This window comes from Neodiprion fabricii, chromosome 2 (genome assembly GCF_021155785.1).
Source record: "Neodiprion fabricii isolate iyNeoFabr1 chromosome 2, iyNeoFabr1.1, whole genome shotgun sequence".
Taxonomy (NCBI): Eukaryota; Metazoa; Arthropoda; class Insecta; order Hymenoptera; family Diprionidae; genus Neodiprion; species Neodiprion fabricii.
In genome coordinates, this window is record NC_060240.1 from 7,783,321 (window position 1) to 7,807,853 (window position 24,533).

Here is a 24,533-nt window from a genome sequence, read left to right on the forward strand (position 1 = left end):
ATTGAAAATCCAGTAAAACGCTTCCTGCAAGCATAAATTACTGCACCTTTTCGTCTATCGTCCTTTGTGAAAACGCGTTGCTTAACCCTTTCAGTCGCGGAATTTAATTTTTTCGACGCTGAATGCGAATCTGATGTCAACAATTGATTAAAACGAAAAACACCCTTTAAAATGGGGTGAAAACTGGATGTGTTGCGAACGTTGTTCTAGATAGTGTTCTTGAATGAGATTTATATGAATATTTATCGCAATTTTAGCCCGAGAATAGATGGAATCCCTAGTACTATCTATACGCACCCTTAAGGAGGGTGAAAACTATCCTCATGCATTGAATTTTGTAAATCTAATGGCCATTCTGAGATCTCTGTTTGTCAACCGATGAATTCCAAGCGTTTACAATACACGTTCATCGTCAAATTTCTCCGCAAACGAATTACATTCACGATAATACCTTTTTTTTCCATATCATTGCTCAGAACAATCGTAAACAATAATTATAGATTCACAAAAAATTCTAATCGTTCCAAAGTTCAAGTGTTTTCTTTTTTTTTTTCTCGCCTAATAATACACAAAAAATTAATAATTTTGCATGTAATGTAAAAAAACAAAAAAAAAAAAAAAAAATAACGAAAGGAAAAAGAAAATGTGTGCCACTATAGTGGCTTCTCTGACTGAAAGGTTATCATCCAGTTTCCGCCAGCCGTTGTAATCTTGATTATCTACTCAACGACAGAGGGCAATTGGCAATAACCGAGGCGATTATGTCCCGTAATAACAAGGATAACGTGCACCATCGGCGTCGGGTTGCAATCTCCGGGAGAAATCGAGCCCGATCTTCCGACCGAACATACCCACGATCCTTTTTTTTCCTGTTCCATTTGTTTTGAACATTCGCGAGTTAGAAGGGATACCCAGTACGAAGAATGATAAACGATGCGCTCGTTAGCGAGGGTGGCAAAAACTGAATTTCTTTCCCTCTTGATTGATGAAAATACTACAGGCTGATATATGTGACGCGAAAAAATTTATTTCGGGCTCAGACACTCGCACCCATCGCTGTAGCCATTCAAATCCTCGTGACATTGCTCTTCAAGAATATAATCAGGCTTATAAATGCAAAATCTCTGTTCATTCCCCTCGTCTCAATTTCTGTTACTTCGCTGTATGGTATCTCGGGAATCTCGAGGCTGCGAGGATTATACGACTCCCATGATCATTGCGAGCGCGAAGACCTTCCACAAGATACTCGTGATGTCAGCTTCGAGATGATGACTCGCGTTTGTACTTGAAAATTCATGAATCCGAGATACCGTGACACGCACGCCGCTGTTCCTAGCTTCTTCGATGGAACAGGGTACTTGTTCGAAAATTTTATGCCTCGTGTTACGACGAAGCGCTGATGTAAACGATAGAGCTTTGTGTTTTTAGGTTAAGCGGTATCTTTACATACTCACGGCGATTCTTTGACAAAGGTGACATAACCTCGATATGAATTGCCAACTATTTCGAAGCCCAAGCCTCAATGATCATTATTTTTAGTGTATTTATATCCCCTTTCGGGGATACATTTTTCTTGAGATGCGATTCGCTTGAAATTTTGCATATTTTGGCTTTTGGGGTCACTGAATTCGAAGATTCAAAATGGCGGATCCGAGATGTCGGACGAAAGTTCGAGAAGCCTTAGAATTAGCTGATAATAAATGTATACTAGAATTTTCGAGGTCGCTGATCACGAAATCATCGTCAGATTTTCAAAATTTATAAATAGTTTACAACGTCGCGTGTGGCCGGTTTTGCCTATGTTTTGAATTTTCATTTTTGTTTCGAGCGTAAAATGGATGCAGAAATGTTAACCTGACCTAAATACAATGAGCTTTATCACCTTTATCGCCGTTTCGTTTTTGACAAGCGGTAAAATTTCAGAGCAAGGAGCCAGAATCTATTCCCTCGTTTGAAAAACCGATCTGCAGTTGCAGTCGAATTTTGATACTCGCCTGTAACTGATTGTACGCTACGACGATGAATTGATTTACACGTATTGATTGCGCTTGGTTATTCAATTATTCATTACCTTTGATTGAATAATGTCGGCGGGCGCTGATCCGATACTACTACACCTAATTCTCCAATTGGGTAACACAAGATACATCCGCCAGTTTAAAAAATGTAAAGAAAAATATTCATTCACATCTACCACATCTTAATTATAAGCAGAGAGAAGTTTGAATGCAACTGATTTAACAAAATCATTCAAAATTTGATTCAAATTCGACGTGCGGCAAATTGAGAAATACTCAATTAGTTGGAATTGAAATGCGTGAAAGACCCTTAACCTACGGAAGACAAGCCACCGGGTAAGTAGATAAATTCACTCAACATTTCACCCAAGAAACATGGGATAATAACGAGCTCTCGTCCCGCCAACTTTTTACCTCTTAAGCGTCATTTACAACGCGGATAAAATCGAGCAGCCTCCCGTGGGATTATAGGCTTTGTTTCCTACTGTCAGACTGAGCGTTGCGGTCCTCATTTACTCCGCGATAATTACAACCGCAAATTATCGAAGAGGGGACAACGAGCCTCGAGCCAAGTGGGGTCAAGAAATGGAATGGGACACACGGTCGAAGAGTCAGCACATCGAATTTTCACGCACTGAGAAGAATTTCATTTTTTACAGTAACTAGAAAAATTTAGTAAAACAGGTATCGTTGAAAAAACGAGGTACATCGATCCTTTTTTGGTAATTGCAAGGCAAAATCAGTTTATGAGGTTTACTCTACTTTTCTAGTTAAACAAGGCTTTAACGTCAATTTATTCTTGCACGAGCATTAAACTTTCCCAACAGTTGCAAGAAAATATAGCAAGAGTGACGGCAATGAGAAAGAATAGCAACGGATACCAGACTTTCCGGTAACGGCTAGAAAACTAATTTTCATTTTCTACCCGGAACTATATTTTTCGATTGTGGTGAAAAATGAAGATATTTAAGGACCGAGCGGTAACCGGAACTAAAAATTTCTATCAATGTAGACACAAGATAATCTATTTCTTCGAATATCAAAACCCCAAGATGAAGTATAGAATGTTTCTATGACACTTTGACCTTTCTAGGTACCCTGAAAAATTATCAAGTAGATATTCAGCTCGTTGATCCCTTTTTATATTATATCTACGTTTCACCATTTCTTGACATCTTTCGAGTCGATCCACGTATCATTTGAAGTTCGGCTGAAGCGTTGTTTGAAGATATTCCTACGCAGAACACAAAAGGTCTTATCGAGTTCTTTGGTAACCCGGTGGTTTTGAGACGCTGGTTCTTTTTTCAGATACCAAGCTTCGATACGGGGGTTTCGTTGCACGCTTCGCGGTTCAGCAGCTTCTTGCCGGAGACACGATGACACGTGCCGATAATATCGAGAAGGGATGGGGGTGGATTTCCTCTAGAAAATCTTGCAAAGCCTCAATCCCCCCTTTTCTTATTTTGCGCTCGTTTACCCTTCTGTTTTCATTCATCCAATTTTGTATTCACAACGTCCAACGGACCTGCCGTTGAATGGTGGAGGATAATTCTACTCTTCCGCTTTTCTTCGACGCGTTGAGCTCCGACATTGGCTAATTTCAACCCTCAGCCCGACTTGATTAAGCCCCAAGATTCACAAGACCACCAATTCGTCGTGTTATCACTTTTTTTTAGGCTAAGACTACAGTGTTATATATAGATGTAGTGTTAATAGAATCGCTTGAATCTCGACTCCTGGTCTTCTCCATCTTCGCCGTAATTGTATAATTTTACACCAGAGTACGCAAAGGGATGAATTTCATTCAACTCGTTTTTTTTTCATGTCAAAACTGCGTCACACTGTTATCAATGACGCTCTCTGCGCATAAAGAGAGTAAAGTATTACTGGGGAAAGTTACGGTAGCAAAAACTTGTCACCTCTCGTCGGAAGTAATCACGTTCAAATTTGCGTTAACCTTAAAATTGTCTCCGTATGAATCAGTCGTCTCGAAAACAGTGCAGTGAGCTGAATTTACACAGGAACAAATCGATCGGTGCTACCAAAGTATTAAACAAAATAAGTGCTTTGAATCCAGGACTGAACTACCAATGTTAGAACTGTAAGGTTTGTTTGTCTCTTTTCCGGAAATAACAGTATTTTTCTGTTCCTTTTTTGGCTCAGGTATACATTTAGTCGTTGACAATAATCCGGCTAAAACCATGACGTGAATATTTGATAAAACTAGTTTTTAGCACTCGCGTCGAAGCTCTACTCTATCTCTGTCGAGTAGACGGAAAAGGGATAACTAATTCAGCACCAGGCCAGAGAACATGCCAGGTACGTTGGGTAGAGTGAAAAGTTTGCGTCACGATGCAGACTAGATAAAAGAATGATAAGTTTGGGGGGTGGATGTGCTAATTTCAGGCGATAATGTCCGCCACCAGCGAAACCTCGGTTGTCCGAACTTCCGACTGGACAGCCGTTCTTATAACCTTCGTGCGAGGTAGTTTCACTGGTTACGCGATGTGTAACGCGAGCTGTTTACAGACCCTCGCAAGTAAGCTCGCATAACTCACAGTGTGCGATGTAATGCGGTCGGATCTTGAATTATTCCCACTAATTCACCTGCCCATCGTCCGTCCGTCTGCAGTTGAGAAACGAGCTTACCTTAACGAGGGCTTGCGATGGGTAGCCACAAGGGAACGTGATTGGCGAAGGAGTTATCGCTTCCCGAAGGCAGCAGCCTTGGTTCGGCATCGCCGGATGCCCGTTACCCTGGATTCACTCCCTTCCCTTCTCCTTGGAGCAATTCTTTACCTGACGATTCATGACCCCCCCCCCCCCGCCCCCCCGCCCCCCTCTCCGCTAAAGTCCATACACCTACGAAGTTACGAGTAACTTGAAGCGGAGAACGATCACGCTTGGAGCACGTTGTTAAACGTGGGGTGTAAAGTAAGCAAGTCGTGCTTACTGTCTCCGGGTGAAAGAAGTCTCCTATCGTCGATCAACCGACTGCGGAAAAACTTGGAATTCCATATCACCTACGGGCTGGTGAAACTTTCCTACTCTATCGACGATACTTTGATGCGAAGTCTTGAGAGCTTCGGAGCTTTCGTACCGACTCACGGAGTGTCGAACGCTTACGCGATGCACGACTCGTCGATTGCTCAGTTTTAACGCGACGCGAACTGCTCTTCGGATACTGAACACAGAAAACAAAAACAACAAAGTGACCGTCCCACATCGATGCCTCACTGAGACAACCTGAGTTGGGCACGTTTTTTTTTTTACATATTCAGCCAGAAGGAGAATTCTGTTTTCTTTTCATCCCTTACATCGCGACTCATCGACTACGTGCACGGTCGATCATATAATTTGAAGTGATGTACGTATTTGGTGGAATCCGACTGGCACTGAAAATTCAATTTGCCAATTCACTGTCAGAGCTTAATGGAATTTGCGCAGACCAGACATCACTCGAATTTCTCCCTGTGACGGGCGCTAAGCATACCTCGGAACAAGGTGAAGGCCACTGGACAGCCCCGAGATTGTTATCAAGGCAATCGCACGTGCTGTTATTGAACAAATTCTGATCTTGAAGAAATTCGGGAGTCCGGTTAAACCGGGACAGAATCAGTTGTCAGTCCATGACATCGGGTGAAATGATCCTCGTCAAGTGAAACCGAAAATGGAAATTGCATTTTTTTTCACTGCACAAAGACAGAGATTACGAGCAGTGAGTACAAGTACGAATTCGCGAACTAAACTACGTCGTTTGTTGATCGTTCGAAATACTTATTGTCGGAGGATATGCTTACTCGGTATCAGGTTACCGAACCAAATATGTACTCGTATAATGCATATACAGTGTAGTAGTTCTGATATGCGTGACATTCCGTCACGAATCAATTATTTCTCGACATAATACAACCTTTAACACGTACAACAATCTTTCTTTCAACGAAAAAAAACTTTTCCAATTATTCTCTCGTGCAACACTTTGATGCATATTTTACTGTGCAGGAGGAAAAATTTTTCAAGCTTACATCTTAAAATGCAACGGACACCTGAAATTTATTTGAAAAATATGAAATTGACCGACTCGAGCATTTCCGCTCGAGAAGCCAGATCCAAAGCCCTGTTAGACATTTGAGGCGTCTAGTTGTTATCTGCTCGATAAAACACGGTGCTTCGATCCGTGGTATTAAAGGAGCCGAGTTTATTGGACTCTATATTTTCAAGCACACCGAAACCGTGACGCGAATTATCGTTTCTGGAAACAGGCAGCGTTTCACATGATTTACTCGTCAAAATGAGAGACAAAGTAAAACGCTACAATGAAGGTCACGACGAAATCAAAGCTAAACATTCGCACGTGGAAATGTAAACCAGAGACGGGAAATTACGAATTTCTCCTGCAACTTGACACCTAAAGGATGTAGAAGGATATTTCAACTTTAAGGTCTTTCCGGTGGTCCCTTATTTTATTTGAAATATAAAATGACTTAAAGAGAGTTTCGGACGACGAAACGGCGTTGAGCTTCCTGAACTTTAACGAGACCCGTGTCATTGAATGAGGATGTCAGGAGTCAGGAAATGAGAGGCCAGAATTCTTCCATCCTCTGCTGAAACCGCAATGCGTCAACCGCATTCTGCACACAAAATTCTACATCCAAATCCCTTTCTTCTATCCACTTTAGTTGCTTTACTTTACTTGCTTCGTGTAAAAATTTCTCCACATCTGTTGCATTCAGCTTTTGTCATAATTTTTCAATCTTGCTTGTGCTTCTTCGGGGTGTTATCAAGCAGTGACAATCAACAATTCACAAATTTAACTCTTGGCTACTATACAAGTGTTACTCAAGACCTTCAAGCGACAAAAGTTAAAAGTTGTACGGTAAAAGTTGACGCGTAATCGACATGACTTATCCCATTTAAAATGGTATTTCAATCATTCGATCACTTTTCAATTTTCAGTTTTATTAGCAACTGTAATTTTCAATCTTGAAATCCTTCAAATAAATACAAGTCAGTCCTTCATTTTCAAGTAACGGAGACCGATGAAGCCAGCCCTACTTTTCTCAACCCTAATGGGCATATTTTCTGAAACAGGGAGAGTAAAGGTACAGAATGCTTCGGAAGCACCCCAATCAGCCGCAAACACATAGGGGTTGGATTTATGGTACGCCTTTACAGTCGTGTTCAGACGCGTATGTACCTGCACTCTAGTGTATACGTGCATCCTGAAAACGGTTTGATGGCAATATTCACGCGTCTCCGGCCTTTATTAACGGCTATTAGATTTGCTGTAAGGCACAAAGTTTCGATAATTCGAAAGCTGATTCACAAGTGAATTTCCATATCCCGTACATTCCGTGCCACGTATGCTTTTTCGTCTCTGTCTCAAGATTGAAAGGGTGGGAAGAATGCTTCACTGAGAAAAACTCCATTTGTTACAGCAGCTAGAAAAATTTAGTAAAACAGGTATCGTTAGAAAAACTGTTTGAATGTCGTTGGGATTACGAAAAACGAGGTACGCCTAACCATTTTGCGCTATCGTCGATCCTGTTTTGGTTATTGCAACGCAAAATCGGTTTCTGAGGTTCACTCTACTTTTTTAGTTAAACAAGGCTTTAACGTCAATTTATCGTTGCACAAGCGTTAAGTTTTCGCAACAGTCGCAAGAATGTATAGCAAGAGTGATCGTAATGAGAAAGAATAGCAACGGATACCAGACTTTCCGGTAACGGCTAGAAAACTAATTTTCATTTTCTACCTAGAACTATATTTTTCGATTGTGGTAAAAAATGAAAATAGTTAAGGACTGAGCGGTAACCGGGAATAAAAATTTTTCTCAGTGCTCCATATATCGTTTGTCAAGAACGTGAGCAGCTGCTGCAACTCGATGATCGTGAATGACCGTAAGGCGGAAGCAGCATCGATTTCCTCGTCCGAAGCACATGGTTTCGTTATCCTTGACCGTTGCGCGTTTTCTTTGATCCTGCGCGGAGCGGTGCCTACATTTGCGAGGTTAAGTCCGGCCAGTGGAGAATCGATGCCGTGTTCCAGGCACCCATTCATCGAGACATTCCGCGCTAGAAACTCGCATGTTCCACAGTAATTCGAACCTTCCGACCGTCTGGACGGCCGGCGTCGGTACCGTCCGCGGAACTTAGTCCTCCTCAATTAAGGAACCGGTTCCAGAGTCAATCGGACTTGACGAATCGGCTAATCTTCGATTAGGTCGCGAGGTTTGGTTCTGAACAATACCTGGACCCGGAGAAAAAGGTGGATTATTAGATTTTTAATTCTTTTATTCATTTTTTTGTTTTGGCCAAAAGATCCGCACCCGCGGTAATCGGAACACAAAGGCTGAAGCATCCATGGCGCAGTCGCCTTGACAACGGGGGTGCATGTATGCGTACTGCGGCGTGTGCTGGCTGGTGGTGCCGGGTACTGCGGACAAGTGCGAGGGCGAGGGAGTCACCCCTCCGTAGGGTGAGAGGAAGACGGAAGCAGAGCGTGGAAGAACGGAGAAAGGCTCGATGCAAGGGACGTAAGAGCTCCGGGGTTCACGGGGGAAGATATCTCGGACCGAAGCGCAGTAGGGGTGGAGATCTAGCGACGATCCTTATTCCCCTGTCGGAAACACTTGACTGGCGGCGACACAGATCGCCGTTGACATGTGTCGATTTACAACGCGAATTCTAAACGGGCCACCTTCGACGAATCGCAAGACAGTCGAGGACCCAGTCTTGGAGTGATTGGACCGAGCAGCCTGACGCACACACCTGGACCCTCTTTGAAGAGAATCCATCCCCCGTCTGATGCGCGCATTCCGTGTCCACCGTGTATCAGTGATCGTTTATAAACAGTGCTGCGTAAGATGTGTGAAATTGACTCTAGACTCTGTGCCAACGGAATTATAAGATGCCTTTGAGGGTTGATTGGACTGGTGGAAGTTTGCGTTACCTGCACGCACGGTTTCCTCGTTCAACCCTTGGGTAAATCGACGTTTAGAGGCACTTTGGCAAGGCTCGATGTGCCGACGAGGAACGTGTGGTGTTTTTTTTTTCTTTTTTCTTTTTTTTGCCCTACTTTTTTGTTTTCCTCTAACGTCGAGTGCGTAAAGTACCAACGATGCTAATGACATGGCGACATTTATCGGGAAAAAATGTCGTAAGATTTTCGGGGGGAAATGGTATCGCTTTTCCAAGACTCTCGCGTGCGGATAGGATACCTGTTCTTGACCACCCTAGGAGGGAGGCGATGACGTAATTTAATCGAGGTGGAACACAGCCACGTCTCATCGTGACATTGTCGGTTCGTTTCGTCTCGCAGTAAAAATCGGAGAGTGGACCGATGGTCGTTGGATGCTAAATTCGAAGCCTGCCGAATAGTATTGATTTCCGTAAGAAAACAAGGCCGCTCGATACTCCGCTGTCATCGTAAATCCTCGCAGTCAGAGCCAGTTACACTTGCCATTGCGTAAACCTGTTTGCGAAATCGGGTTCGTTTTAATAATTCAGCGAACAGTCGACGTTCTTATCGGACGTGGAAAAAGTGCGTGGGAATTTGAATTTTCGGTAAAAAGTTTCTTTGGACTTAATATGGGATTTTCGATTAAGAACAATCGACAGTTATGTGAAAAAGTGCATCTAGTCTGTAAAATAAGTAATCCGGTATCCACGTCGCGTTGAAAGACCAAGGTGGCTACATGTGCCGTTTACGTTTAAATGAAGAAAGTTTCATCTAGATTAAAAAGTTCTCGAACTTGGTTTCGGTAACTTCGTTATTGACCAACCGTTCGAGGTGATGCTAACTCGAGAATACGTGATTGAGATCCTTACTTAACAACCGCGGATGTATGTATATATATATATACATCAGTAAGAAGCAACGAAGTTAGAACATAGTCTTTAAAAGTCAATATCATCAAAGCTGCCTTTTTCATTCTGTGATTAATTTTTGCATAGCTCGCTAACTTACCTGTGATTTCGAACATAGATCTATGTGAGTAAAATCAAGTTCTCTTCGCCTCTTATCGTTAGTTATAAATTCATCTCGGTAATACGCGATATATAATTAGCACGGGTTCGGTATCGTAACAGTCTGAATCCGAAACTCTTAGTGCCTAATACGTGCAATAATACATTTCAAAATAGCAACAACAATAATAATAATAATATTGATAATAACACTTGCAACGAAAAATTTAAACCCAGTTACTTAGTGTGTTATAAAACGTTGTTGGTCGCATATAGTTCGAAATCTTATTGTTAGTTTATTGTTGGTGGTAAAAATTTTACACTCCGTTATCCTGATTACTCACAGGCCCGGATTTATTAGAATAAACCAGCTTAGGACGCTCCGTTAGCTCCTCGAATGCTTTTCGCACCCATGAGCGAGCGGACAATAAGATTCGTCGCAAGTAAAATTTGAGCGATGAAATAGTCTGGATCACAAGGTACTGTAAAAAGATTCTTAACCGTTTAAATCGTGCGAGTGAGAAGCGGGTTTGTTTCACGGGAATCGTTTCAATAACTGACCACAGCTACTGCTTCAGGTCGAACCAGTGTTCTTAAATCGTTAAAAAGGACGGTAGATCCCGTAGGTACAAATCTTTAATGCTTAACGAGTAGCGAGACGAAGAAACAGAGCGTTGTCACCGGACGAGAGTAGGGTTGAAATCGAAGAGGGTAAGAATGGATTGGAAAGCGGCGGTTTGAGCCCAGGAAGAAGAAAAAAAAGTGAGCAATTCGCTCGGGGGTGTCTGATGGACGTCTGCAGATGCGCCCCGTGTTTGTCGCCCGGGTCAGACTCGACCCCTAGACGTTGGGACGCCGTCCAAGGTTCCAGTGCATCCTCGGAACCTCTGCTTTTGCTAGAAATGGGGGCCAGAGGTTGGCACTACGAGGCGCTGCCGGACCTGCAAGCCTCGACGGCCGTCACGCCGACTCCGACATCTCCGAATCCTCAACGAGCGCACGGCCCGCCGAGGGTCAATTTTCAACCGGAAAATATCGCCTCGACCAGCAGCAGGCGTCGCAGCAGCGTTCGATGCTCCGGTCCACCCCGAAGACGGAGTCGCAGCATGAGCGCGTGGAGCGACTTGTCCAGGTCTTCCTTTCGGCTCGACGAAAGGTATTCGTCCACCTTATTACCCTGGGAAATTTTGACATCCGTTTTTTTTTTTTTTTCCAACTCCTTTTCAACGTCATTTTTCACGGCAGTTGCGTTCTTCTCGCGTTACACGCGTTATTCGTTTCTTCGGTCTTTCAGCATTCGAATGGAATAAAACGACACTTTTCTACGACAAACAGTCCGTTAGTAGCGTTGATTTGAAGTGCCGGGGTACTTGTTTCGTACGGATGGTGTACGGTCCCAGGGTTAAGAAAAAAAGCTCGCATACAAGCCTGAGGACCATTCGCAAATGTATATAACACGGGAACGGTTTATCCGTTAGAAATTTTGTAAAATTTTCATTACAAATTCTCACATTAGGATGTGGTACAGAGTGTGTAAATTGGAATGGTACAATCAGCGTGTCTGAAAAGTTTTAATTGCTTTGGGCATAGAAGTCACGGAACTCTGATTTGTGTGGGTTCGTCTAACACGTATGAACAACTAATAGCGATTACGTTATAATGCTTGCGTTGACTACCCTGAGCTTATTTTAGTATTTCCCAACCGCATTAGGTTAATGAAAACGCTGGTCAACAGAAATTCACTTCTTGTGTGTAACATGAAAACTTTTAACTGATTATGTTAGGAACAAGGTTTATTATGGTAGAATTGATATTGGAATATTTTCGATACGAATAGCTTTGTTGTAATAAGATTTGTTTATTTTTTCCAAAAAGGCAGTTCTTATGAACTAAAATGAGGTTTTATGTAGCGTTGCAGTACGATGGTCAAAAAAATTTTGTAACAAGGAAGGTGCTTACTTATTTTGAAATACCTATCCATCATCATTATAAAACCATATTTATTTTGATTCGATGAGGTCTAGTTTTTGTGCTACAGCTACTACCAGTGAAACAAAATTTTCATCTCTGTGACTTAATTTTTTTGATTCAGGGTGTTTTGTTATTTACTATAAATACCAGTTAACTAGTTACAACAAATAACAAAACACCCTGAATCAGAAAAAAGGTAAGTCAAAACGATAAACATGTAATAGAATTTTACTGGTAGTAGCTGTAACACAAACACTGGACCTGATCGAATCAAAATAAATATGGTTTTATAGTGAGGATAGATAGGTATTTCAAAATTAGCAATCACTATCCTTGTTAAAAAAAATTCATGATCATTGAAATTAGAACACACTCGTTGTGCTTACGAAATAAAATCGCAGGGTGCATTTACGGAGTATTAAAATTCAAAGGAGTTTGACTAGAACTGCTCTATCATTTGCTGAAAATTGATGCGAAAGCGGAAACCTCGATATTGAAAATGCTTCACTTCATCGATGCAGTTCAACTTCTTCTCAGGCTTAAGGCTTACAATCAATTCGTCGTACTTAAGATAAGACAATATTTTACACTTTTACTATCCGCGTACCTAGCTCAATCGCCATTCGCGTAATATCGGATGAGAATGGGCTATTTGTTCGATAGACGAACTTTGACCTTGCCTTCTGAATAAAATCAAGGCACGCGAATGAGTGATGTTTGACTATTCTCGGGAAATGTGTGAAAACAGTCGATTGAAAAGCATATAAAGCAATAATCATGCGATAGAAAAATAGCTCTCATTGAACGCGTAGCAAATAATTCAACCGTCAGCAAGGCCACGTAAAGTATATAAAATAATGATGAAACATTAACTTGCCATGTACCGACGAACAACCGAAATTAATAAAACTCCTGGAAGTGCCGGTTGTGGAGGCATTTTCCCGGTTATTCGACAGTCAGAAACATCTGTGCCAATAGCGTTATTGAAAAAGGAGTCCATGGACTCAGTTTGAACCCGTCGGGAAATTGACATCGCATTTCTTTTTCCAACGATTAATCAACGCAGAATTAAGAAGGGTGTCCTGCGTCAATGTCGAAATCGACCAAAGCACCCCTTTGAGTAAGGATCTGATATGCAAAAGCGGTCTCTCGCTTCTCGTTCTTCCTCGATCTTAATTGCCGATAGCTGCGTTGCTCCGAAAATTAACCCTTTTAGCCTCGTTAAAGCCAAAAAGACCCACGAACTTGGACCGGGACGCTGCTTCTAAAGATCCTCCACACCATGCGATACAATCCGGGTCAGTAATTGCTCTTTTCAAAGCACCGAAGGTGATGTTTTCTTATCACGTTTCGTAGACGAAAAGAAAGAGCGAAATAAAGAGGAAAACGAAAAAGCAAGCGGGGTGATATTGAGGAGATAGTGCAGACATACGTGCCGACGCGAGGCTCTGAAAATATCGAAACGAAGGAAAAACTCTAACGGGACCAACTGTTACTGGATTAACTCTCTGTCTTCTCGGCATTTCAGAGTTCGTAATGTCACTTGAATCCGTCAAGTTTCAACGCTTGCTCGGCATCGTGAAAGAATAAAAATTCTACCCAGAAATTCCTCTTTTTTACAAAATTTTTACCAATAATAATACAAAAACGAGATACCGACCTTTTTTTTTTGTAGTTTTTCCAACTTGGTATATATCGGAGTATACGTACGGTTATGTCTTCATACAATTTTCATCTTGAGGAATTTTATTACTAACGCAGTAAAAAAGCTTTCAACCTTTAACGAGTGCCCGTATAATCCTACTAGAAAAAGTTTCATTCGCAAGTTTTTACTGTCCTGTTTAATCATATCGATGCATTCCTGAATACTTAGCGATTTATTCGCATCTTGAATAAAAAAAATTCCTCTGCCTGTGTAAATTTTTGTGAGATTAATATAGATTAATTCTAATCGAGTAATGGATTCAGCATCGTTTATCCCACGTCTCATCTTTTGTTTGTTACAGGTAAGTCCACGTGTCACGAGTTCAACGATTTGAAACCGATTGCGTGAGTAAAACGATCAGAGTTCAATATACGTATACATCCCACCCTGATTTTCACGTGCCAACTATATCTATGTATATCAACTATCTACGGTAAATGTACGTACGCAACCTAGAAGACCATTGATGCGAAAATCATTGCCGTACTCACACGACAGCCATTCTATACGACAAGTGTGTAGTAACTAGACTCCAGGAAAGCTCGGTCCCTCAGGCACTCGAGCTTCAGCGAACCGACCTCAAGCATAGAGAGACTCATGCTGAGACAATCTCTAATTGGTTTGTATTAACCCTAGTCACTTACACGGGGACCAGTCGACCTCATAACCGAGTTTAACCGACAATTTTAAAGTCAACGTGCTTGAATCAGGTTTGCTTGTGAAAGTAAAATAAAGAATGATTGATAAACCTTTGGTGTCTCAGAGACCACATTTATGTATCGCGTATTGGTTTACTTATTGTTTTTTTGAAGAATTTCTCCCGCAATCCCCATCGAGTTTTTGCTGAAACTAAGATTGGAGTCTGTTTCTGAATCGTTCAATTTTGCCTGAGAATTTTGTCCAAGTCGTAACGTAACTTTGGGTACAGTAATAACGTTCCAAAGTTGGCTGGGATCTTGGCAACCTCGTGTAAGTAATGTGGAAGTTTCCATAGGAGTAAGTGATTAGGGTTAAAGGGTTTGTAAACGTTACTGTGTACGCACCGAGATAGATATTTCAATCTATTACTAGCAATATTTGTGAACGTGCCTAAACCGGAAGGTCAGACACTGATCGTTTTATGTAAAACATCGTGTGATGCGTTGACGGTCTCGAGTTTATAATTTTCTGGTGTGCCTCGGTAATCGGGATCTGGCATAATTTTGCCGGTTTCTCTTCTTGCGGGAATTCCAACGACATGTGCCCCGCATCCTTGTGCACTTTGCACAACGAGCAGCAATGAGCTCCGTCTGGTTAGCTTCCGGTAGTGTTTGTTTTTGTCGATAAGCAATGTCGATGTAATTCTTATTCAGGTGTTTGACTGAAATTTTTTAAAGAAAAATTGGATGGGCATGAATATAGAATCACGTTTTGTCAATGGATATAACTTTCTGTGGTTTGGAATGTTCACCTCAACCCGTCGCGTCGTCGTCTTCCAAGAACCTTGAACAACGGAACAAGCTGCAAAGGGACTACCTACGGTTGAACTTTCCCAAGGTTCTGCCCTCACTCTGGGAATTGGGAAAAGTTTTGCTAACCAATGCCCTTATTGATCATAAATGATGTTCGCTTGGCTGCTTCTCCTGAACCAGGGAATTGATGGCGGGACATTTGAGAAATTGGAACCACGTGACTGTCAAATTTTCATGGACTTGGGACGTTGTGTTTTCTATTTCTAAACTGCCAACCGCTTACTCCTCGCATTTTCGACTTAACGCCGGTGAAAAATGTCGCTCAGCGGTTGTTCGGACTCTTGACGAAGGCGCGATCGATACCCTTGTCGGAAAGTTCGGAAAACCTTTAAATTATTCAAACACGTAATCTCACATCTAGCCGTATTTACATTTAAAGAAGATACTGGCGAACCATTGTAGAATTTTTAAATACACCTTGCTGTCGTTAATTACGTCAACAATTAAACACTTTGCGTAGTTGAGAGAAAACTTGTCCAACACCAAACCCCTGAGCCTCAAAATCTGGTTCCTTTTCTCGGTCGAAAATCGTTTGTTCGTTATACTGTTCTGAGTGAATAAGTACTCTGCTTTTACGTGAGTTTTTACCCCCAAAACTTGAATTCTGCCACGGTTCGCTCACTTTGATCTCTGTTACAACATTATGTGGGCTTGCAGAAGGGTCAGTTTTTGTACGTGGTATAACTCGGGAAGTCCTGGAGTTCTCAACCACTTGACCCTTGTTGATTAATACTTCCATATTACCTGGCCAAAGTTGTACCGTATAAAAAGAAATGGACTTGTTTTCTCTGGTCCGAGTTCGCGTCAGTGAATCCAACGGAACTTTTAAGGGTGATGAAAAGTCAGCAGCAATAGCTGGAAAATTATGTCAACGTGTAAAACAAGATCCGAATCGTTGGTTCAATTTTTGTTTTCTCTCGTTTTTTTCGATTCTATCGCACCAATTTCCTTCGACGTGACGGATATTTAATTAATTTCAGCGTTTCGTCGCATCGGATTGATCGAGGTGCATCTGTAATCGGGTAGAGAAGAAGTTATCGGTTTAAAATCTAATTCCAATTAGCATGTCGCTACTTGTTCTCTTATGTAACGATGCTCTCCGCCCTCTGACGACGCCTAAGCCACGTTGACAAATGGGTCTCGCATATCTCGGGAGTACCGCACCTTGGTAAAGGTGACCTCGGGAAATTCGTTAAAATATCAATTACGGTTTAATTGCCAAGTCCGCGAAAGCCTCGGTAGAAAGAGAGAAACTGATTGGTTTTTAAGGGGATCTCGCCCTTCCACAGTGCCCAGATGCTAATTCCCACACCGACGAGCGCAAACGTGGCACGCATAAATCGATGACCTCCGCCTACGATTTGCGGGAAAATTGCTCGCGTTGAATCACCAAGGATTAAACTGTCGATGATGCTGCATTCGGACCGTTACGGTTCTTATTGTCCCGGTATGCGTGGTGCGTAATTAACAACCGTCAACTTCGAACGTGGAAATGTCCTTTTTCAATTACCCGCGACGCGTGCGGTAAAGAAACCGGGCGAATGGCCGTTAGCGTCGACGTTTACTCCTGACCGGATGTCGCGCTGAGCCCAATCTCCCGAGTTCTTTTGGGGGAGTGTTGGACCCCCGACCATGCGATACGGTTTCTAATATTGCCCGCAACTCGGGAGGAGTCCAATTTAGCACGAGAACGACTCGGCGACGAGAGTACGTTGCAAGCTGAGCAGCCGTTGGGCGCCAACGAGTCGCAATCAACCGAACACCGGCTGGAGAAAGACGGAGAAGCCAAAATCACGGCTGGGGGGAAGACGGGTTTTTGTGTCGGAAAGCTTTTCGGACTGCCTCGCGTCGACGAGCATTCCACGACCGGGTTCGATGACAGAACGAAGCTCTCGTCAACGAGACGAGATCAGATTACTCGACCGTTGGCACATGAACGTGACTCTGGAGTGGTTCGTTTTTAAACTTTTGTTTTGTTTTTTCAAGGCGCGACTAGAAAAATTTGTGACAAATGCTGAAAAAAAAATATTTAAAGGAATTGTGTTGCAGTTTATTTTTTTTTCGTATCGTCGTCCAATTAATCATTCACTAATTAACAGCAAACTTCGCGTATTAATTTTTCGGTTGGCTTATCTCGTCTTTTATCCGAAAGATTAATCGTCTCGGAGAAATTTAGATAACAGTTTTTGCTGCCGAAAAAGGACTATCGCATCACCTTAATGCCCCTATTTTGTTTTCAGTATTGATTTTTATGAACAATGATTAATTGGACCACGATAGGAAAGAAAATAAACTGCAATACAAGTCCGTAAAGAGTACCTACATATAAAATTAAATAAAAATACTTGAATAATTTTCTAGCGACCTCTGGATATTTTCCTACCTCCTCCGTGTCTTACGGCAATATTTTTTTTCAGTATTTGTCAATAAGCTTTTCAAGTGGCACCTGAAAAAAAAAGAAAAGTTAAAAAATGAACCAACCTAACGTGACCCGAATGCAAAGGTAGTGGATTGGGTTCTTCCCTACGACTTGAAGCTCATTCTCATAGGTTTTGTTTGAACTCGGGTTGACGTACGATTGATTCAACATCTAAATGCATCGGACGAATTCAACGTCTTTTACAACGCAGATTGGTAAACGTACAGGGGGAAGCGTCGCTCTTGGAAATCGCGAGAGATGGGGTTGATTTTCTCAATCTATAGCGAAGATCGGTTAACGCCGAGTTCAGCGAAAGATCACAGCCGTGATCGGTGATGAGAACATAGATTTGTTTTCCTCAAGCCCGCCAGCCTTGGATCGTTTTATCCGAAAAACCGTCCTTCGAACAAGACTCGCTCATCTCATGACCAACAACTCTCAGCGTTTGTGTAGCGTGCTCCAAATCTCTTTTACCCACAGTGACGAAAGCTCTCGGCTCTTGTTCGCGGCACTTGACCTGGCGTATGATCCAAGAGGATCTCTCCACCTTCCAGCAACTTTCCTCTTTCATCCGATTTTTCACGTTACTTCAATGCACTGGACTTGAAGTGCAAAGTCGCTTCCTACCGAGAGTTCATCGCAATTAGAACTAATCCATTATTCAATTGAAGTGAACAATTCTTCTCGGGGATACGATTATCGACATTACGTCCAATGCGATCGAACAGTGAAAGTATCTTCGCGTCTGTCCAGTGTAGGAATTAAAGTACACCAAGTATTCGAAGTCATTTGAAAATTGTCATTCGCGATTGTTTTGAGTCTTGAAATGACACGAAGTGATCTCGTCTACTCTAATAAAACATTGGCGTACCGTTAAAATAATCTCATTCGATATTCTGACTGAGTGGTTCAATGTTGATGTGTCCTCCCTGATTCATCAAACTTGTTTTCTACATCTTTCGACGTTATCGAATAAATTTCCATTCATTCGACTTTTCAACAACCTCAGAATCCGATGGAAGAACAGCTATATCATTCACCCCGTACCGTTTGCGAAGTCCTAAATGATACATCGATCAAACTTGAGGACAAGTTTTATTCAAATCGATTTGCAAGCTCGGCATTATTCACGTTCCTTTGTTACGTTAAGTTCGCATTTATGCGGGACGTCTCGACGCTGACATGTTCAGGTGATGATGATGCTCAACGCCGTTATCCCAGAAGATTGAACGGTGCAAAATATCGACTTGGCTTACTTGGAAAGCTTAAGAGTAATGTTATCGGCACGATATCCTGCAAGGATACCTTCGGGCCTCGGTATCGAGCTTGGAAGTAAGTCCATCGGTCGTTGGGCGAAAGAAGGTTGAAGTGTAATCGTTTTACGGTAGTTGATTACTACCAGGTAAGCGGGAAACCGATAACCCACCACAGGCATCCTGTACACGTGTGTTCCGTGGATCCAATTTCGTCGGCAAGGTAGATTTCGTCCGGGTTCATTTCCTTCGTATCTTATGGGATAAATGAACGTCGACGTGTCTTCCTTACCAACCCGAGTCCGGAAACCGCTTTGAACCTTTTCGTCACTTCTCACCGGCGCTGAATGCTACGGAAATGAATGTGTGGGTTAGGGTGGTTCAAAAAACGCAAACTTTTAATTTTTTTCACGCAGCCCTTTTGAAAATTTCAAGATTTGAAACGAATGCCTCAGCCATCAATTTTTCAAAGCCGGTCAATGCGTTTAAGGGTCTTTTTTTCAGCGATGTTGGCTGCTTTTTCATTTGAAAAATGATTTCTCTGCTAAAGAGTTCGTATCGAGGTGAATCTAAATTTGTACATGTATTCCGTATTCCGGCTTACTCGAAAAAAATTACAATTGAGCTAAGGAACTGTTGAGTAAAGAGCAGCATACAAAATTGTGTCGAGTTTTGGCATTTTTTCGTACTTTTCTCGATCTTTTCAAAAAATTCTCATGACTTTCGTTTTCACAATTTCTATTCTGCTCGTTACTCAACGGTTTTCTTAGCGGAATTATAGTTTTTTGTCGAGTATACCCGGATATGGAAGACGAGTAGAAATTTGGATTTACCTCAATTTGAACGCTTCAGAGGAGAGACCATTTTTTAAATGAACAAAACAGCCAAAGTCGCTAAAGAAAGACCTTTAAGCTCATCGAGCGATCTCTAAAATTTCATTGTATACGTCTTCCTTGCGGCTGTGGCATTCATTTTAGATCTCGAAACTTTTAAAGGACGTGCGCGAAAAAAATTAGACGGTCGTATTTTTTTCAACCACTCCAGTGCGGGTGTTCCTGTAAAGATTCCTTATTCTCCCTGGAAAAAGCCCTCACCATTTTTAAAAATTTTATTTTATTTTTCTGTTGCGGGTAGGACTAGAACTTCTCAAGTCGTTGAAATTAGTGTGGCTCCTTTTCGCTTCAAGATTTCTTCTTGACCTCGGAGCTGAGAGTAACTGCAGAATTCTTGTAACGAGGTAGTCGAGAAGTTTCAAGTGCAGCTACAAGCTACATTCGTATAATATTTAAAATTTAACTTTCGAAATGGTGTAAACAATTTGGTAGAATATAAAGGTTTTCCAGTTGATGAAACAGTTTTTATCTGCAGACGACGGTTAATACTGATTTTCAAAATTCAATCAAAATTCGGAACAATCGAATTTACAATCCTGCTCTCAAACATCCTCAGAGTCTATTAATACCTTGGCCAAGGATCATTAAGGGGTGAACTTATTTTTCAACCACCGGTCAATGAATTTGAAAAAGTGATGCAGAATGTACAAACGCTGGATTTGAACTCATTCGAACGAGGTGGAAAAGTTTTGTCAGGGAAATAATATTAAATTAAAAACGATGCACATCATCGTCTCTGCGGCATATGAACTTTGAATTGGCTCAAAGATTACCAACTAACTCTTGATCCGGAGAGGTTTGATAACGGACTTGAGATGAGAGGCTTGCTTCAAAAGTTAGGAAATCGTCAGGATAGAATTATAAGCAGTACGAAGAACGCAGAAAGACGGCCGTCTTAAATTTAAATTAAAGACTTGGGAATTATGCCTGTATCGGAAACAGCCCGACATGTATTGTTTATAAAATTCGTTTAAAAACTTTTTCCACGTCGAGTTTTCCCGATTGCCAATTCACGAGGCGTCCGTTTGTACACGCGTGTAAGTACGTTACACGTATGCCACGGAAAGACGCCTCGTTCAAAATTGTATCTGTGCTACGTACGTCACGATTTCAAGCGACACTGGCGATTCCCATTTTTCATTTCAAACCGTCGAGTGAGAAGCACCGTTCGAAATCAATTCATCACGTCGAACGTATAATTAAGCACGTGCGCACTTACGCAAAACGCCGACTACGGTGCGTGTACGCGTTGCACGAACGTCTTTCAGGAAACTCGAAGTCACGGGTATCACGGGAAGTCAGATGTGACGACAGGTGATCGCTTACTCTTCCCACACGTTTAACCAGCCACTTGCCAAAGCTCTTGGAACCATAATTGAGAGAGTTTAGAGGAAATTAATGAAGCGTTCATATTCCTTGCGGTGTTGATGCCGCAAGGAAGGTATCTCAGATCGATCTCTTCGATTTCATTTCTCTTGTAATATGTTGCAGTAAACTGAAAACTAAGCGACACGTGTTTTTCTTTTTTTTATCCGCCATTAAACACTTTAACGGGGTGAAACCACCCTCCGAAGCAAGACGTGTCAAGGAGCGATTTGGCAGTTTTTTTTTTTTCCTTCTCAAATCAGAAAACTTCTCCAGTTGGATTGATCAAAATATCTTGCGTTCTTCTGGGTGAAACTTCCAAATCACCTCTTGACACGCCTTGCTTTGGAGGGTGGTTTCACCCCCTTGAAGTGTTTAACGGCGGATAAAAATAAAACACGTATCGCTTAGTTTTCAGTCTACTGTGACATACTGCAAAAGAATTCGAATCGGAGTGTTCGACCTGGGATACCTTCCTCGTTAGTAGTCAACTCGTCGAGCGTGATGATATGAAATCAAATACGTCGAAATTACGTCAGCCTCGGAGCATTCGGCTCGAGGAGTTGGACTCGAGGATTCCATTACTTGATTGCGGAATGTCAGTAACCGCAGATTGTAGCCTGCAAGTTTCTCTTTTCCGTTCTCGAATCGAACTTCAAGTTCTCATTTTCCCTCGAGGATGCGATTTTTCAACCACTCCTTCCGCGGACTGCAGCCGGTCAGGATTCCTTTCGAATCGTGGGAGGCTATTCGAACGGTAGAGAATCGTTTTGGGAGTACACAAATCGCATCGTCGAACGGATACATAGCGTGAGGTGAGTTCCGCCTGCTCCGGCGGATTGCTAAAATTGGCATCACAGTGGATACCTGGGCAGTGAGGAATCGATAGCTCCCGGGTAGAATTGGAGAGTCCTTGCCGGATAGTTTTCGACGAGTTACCCACGTGAATATTTCAGGTGGTTTCAGGTGGTTCCAGTCCCCCATAGCGTGTCATTAGCCGAGACCTTCGTTTCCCGATGAAAACCAATCAGAATCCTGTTATAGAACGTGGAAATATCGAGGTCAAATTCTGACTGTCGGATCGAAATATCAACGTTTGAATATGTGTAACGAAATAAATTGTCGCTGGATGCATATTATGCAGTTATTGCGATCCATGCTCGACGAGTGGGTGAAGGAGGGAACCTACTTCCATTTCCTAAGGGTTCGTTATATTCTTACTCGCGGATAGATAGCCGCGTCCTTACCCGAGACATCTCCGAAACTACAAAGTTATCTCGTCGAGGGGTTGCAGACTCACTCTCGTTCCTCCGTCTACTCTTTCTCTCTCTCTCTCTCTCTCTCTCTCTCTCTCTCTCTCTCTCTCTCTCTCTCTCTCTCTCTCTCTCTCTCTCTCTCTCTCTCTTTCTCTCTCTCTCTCCCCTGCCCTCACTTCATCTCGCCGGAGTCAGCGAAATTTTATTATTCACTCAGCGAGCAAGCGGCTGGTGCAGTGCGGTGCGGAGGTGTATCAGCCCCCGACAATTTGCCTTAAAGAAGAAACACCCTCCTCAAGTCTTGCGGTCCGCTGAGGGAAGATCCTTCTTATCCATATCCAAGCTAGGAGATTATGAAAATCTCTGCCCGGACTTTATACTTATCGGCCGAGCGTGGAGAGTGTAATAGCGACTTGAGCTTCCAGCCTCAAAGTCAGAGGAAGAGCTGCGGAGGGTGAGAGGAACCAGAGGGGTTGAATAGGAATTGCAAGATGAGGCAATTGGATTGTCAGAGTGCCGACCAAGCCGAGTAGATACATATATATATATATATACGCGCTCAATTTATTCGAGAATTTATCCCGCAGGATCGGCTGCCTGCCTTTCTCCTCCTTCGGCGTTGTTTCACCCTCTCGTTTCGTTAGGCCAATCAAGGTTGGCAGCTGGTGACGATTGTCCGCTTTTACTCGAAAATCAGAGACCGTCAATTTTAACAGGCAGAGGATATCGAAAGTAAAACATGGCGCTCGTTTCCACCCGTTTGGATTCGGGGAAATTCCTCTTCTCGGCTTACCTTAATTCGGATTGGCCAATCGAACCGGTGTTCACCGATCTTCGAAACGTTTCAACCTTTGGATGTAAAGCGAGGCCCTTCGGGCGCCGTGGTTACCCGTTAGAAACGCCACCGGAAGTGTCGTACGATGAATTTAAAACGTTATTCCGGAGCTCGATTGGACGGACGATAATTACGGAGGCGTTATCATTCGGACAGTCATTATTATTTTGTCACGCGTGACACGAGCTTTCTGCCGAAAATTGGGGAATTTAAAAATAATTCTTTCACAACTTATCAAACGCGCGGTGATTATAATTTTGCGAAATATTAACAAAGTCTATGTTCTTAGCACGCTCACTGCTGGGTGGATTGAAATTGCGAACGAAGTGAAAAAACGCCATCGTACCTGACGTAGAGGGTCTCATTAGCGAGCCAAATTTATTTTCCTTGTTCTTTCTTATATTATATTTCGAGTGATTATTCAGTGGTGAAAATTTCACGCATGTAATTCACGTTGGAAGAAGGGTTCTGAGATGCCTTTTGTTTTATTTATTTTATTTTATTTTTTTTTTTGATTAATTAATTAAATAATTAATCTCCTTCCCCCTCTCTTTACCCACATTCATCCATTACAATTGCACAAAACATTTCTCCCCCTGCATGTATATTATATTCGTCAAAGTTGGTTGAAATCCGTCCACATCCAAGGGTGAACCTAATCATTTTTATTTACATTACAAACCCCGAGTCGACGTTATTCAAGCCGGCGTTGCGAACTACGCGGGAGTAACTCGAGCGAGACTTGAAATCTAGTCAAGTTGAAGTGTCGAAGTAACGCGATGCGGTATATAAGCTGTATGGTATCTCACGGAGGTGAGACGATGAGACGGAATCACGCACGGGGCCAAAGTTTATATGCATATCGCTCGGATCGCGTATCTTTATGGAAAGTTAAAACTGTTTCTCGTGCTCGAACAATTTTGCCGAGAGTTTACGCGAAACGATCTCTTCGCGTCAACGTCGGTCGCGACGAAACGGTCATAAAATCCGTCGGGTGTAATTCCTGTATATATTGAACATTTATTTATTTGAATTTGAAGTAGACGCAAACCGCAGCAATATTGCGGATGAAACGAGAGTGAAGGGAGAGAGGTTCCATCAAGGAACAAAGCTGTATTCTGGTTTATCGACAACCCGGGACTCGGGCTCTACGAACGAAGCGTACTTGTCGAAAGAGTTCGAAGGAGAAAGAAGCGTTTATCCATCTCCGGAAACGGATATTTCAACCTTTGGGGCTGGTATTAGTTCAGAGGAAAACGAGAGGGAGATAAAAGGAACGGGCGGGGTGGAAATTCCGAATTTGAGAAGTCCCGAAAGACCCAAATTCCCAATTTTTT

At 42.4% G+C, this 24,533-nt stretch overlaps 1 protein-coding gene across 10 annotated transcripts in view; it reads left to right on the forward strand.

The window, feature by feature from the left end:
* Window positions 1–24,533, forward strand: part of LOC124176991 (potassium channel subfamily T member 2) — a 169,060-nt gene that overhangs the window by 15,844 nt on the left and 128,683 nt on the right. For 5 of the 10 annotated variants that reach the window (XM_046558962.1, XM_046558966.1, XM_046558968.1 and 2 more), the window contains exon 1: window positions 9,144–11,144. The exons of 1 other annotated variant lie outside the window; for it this stretch is intronic. In XM_046558962.1, coding sequence (XP_046414918.1) covers window positions 10,777–11,144 — 368 coding nt within the window. In that variant the 5' untranslated portion in view covers window positions 9,144–10,776. Of the gene's footprint in view, window positions 1–9,142; window positions 11,145–24,533 lie in introns of those variants that run through there. 4 more of the 10 variants (XM_046558969.1, XM_046558971.1, XM_046558963.1 and 1 more) reach the window with 3 other exon arrangements.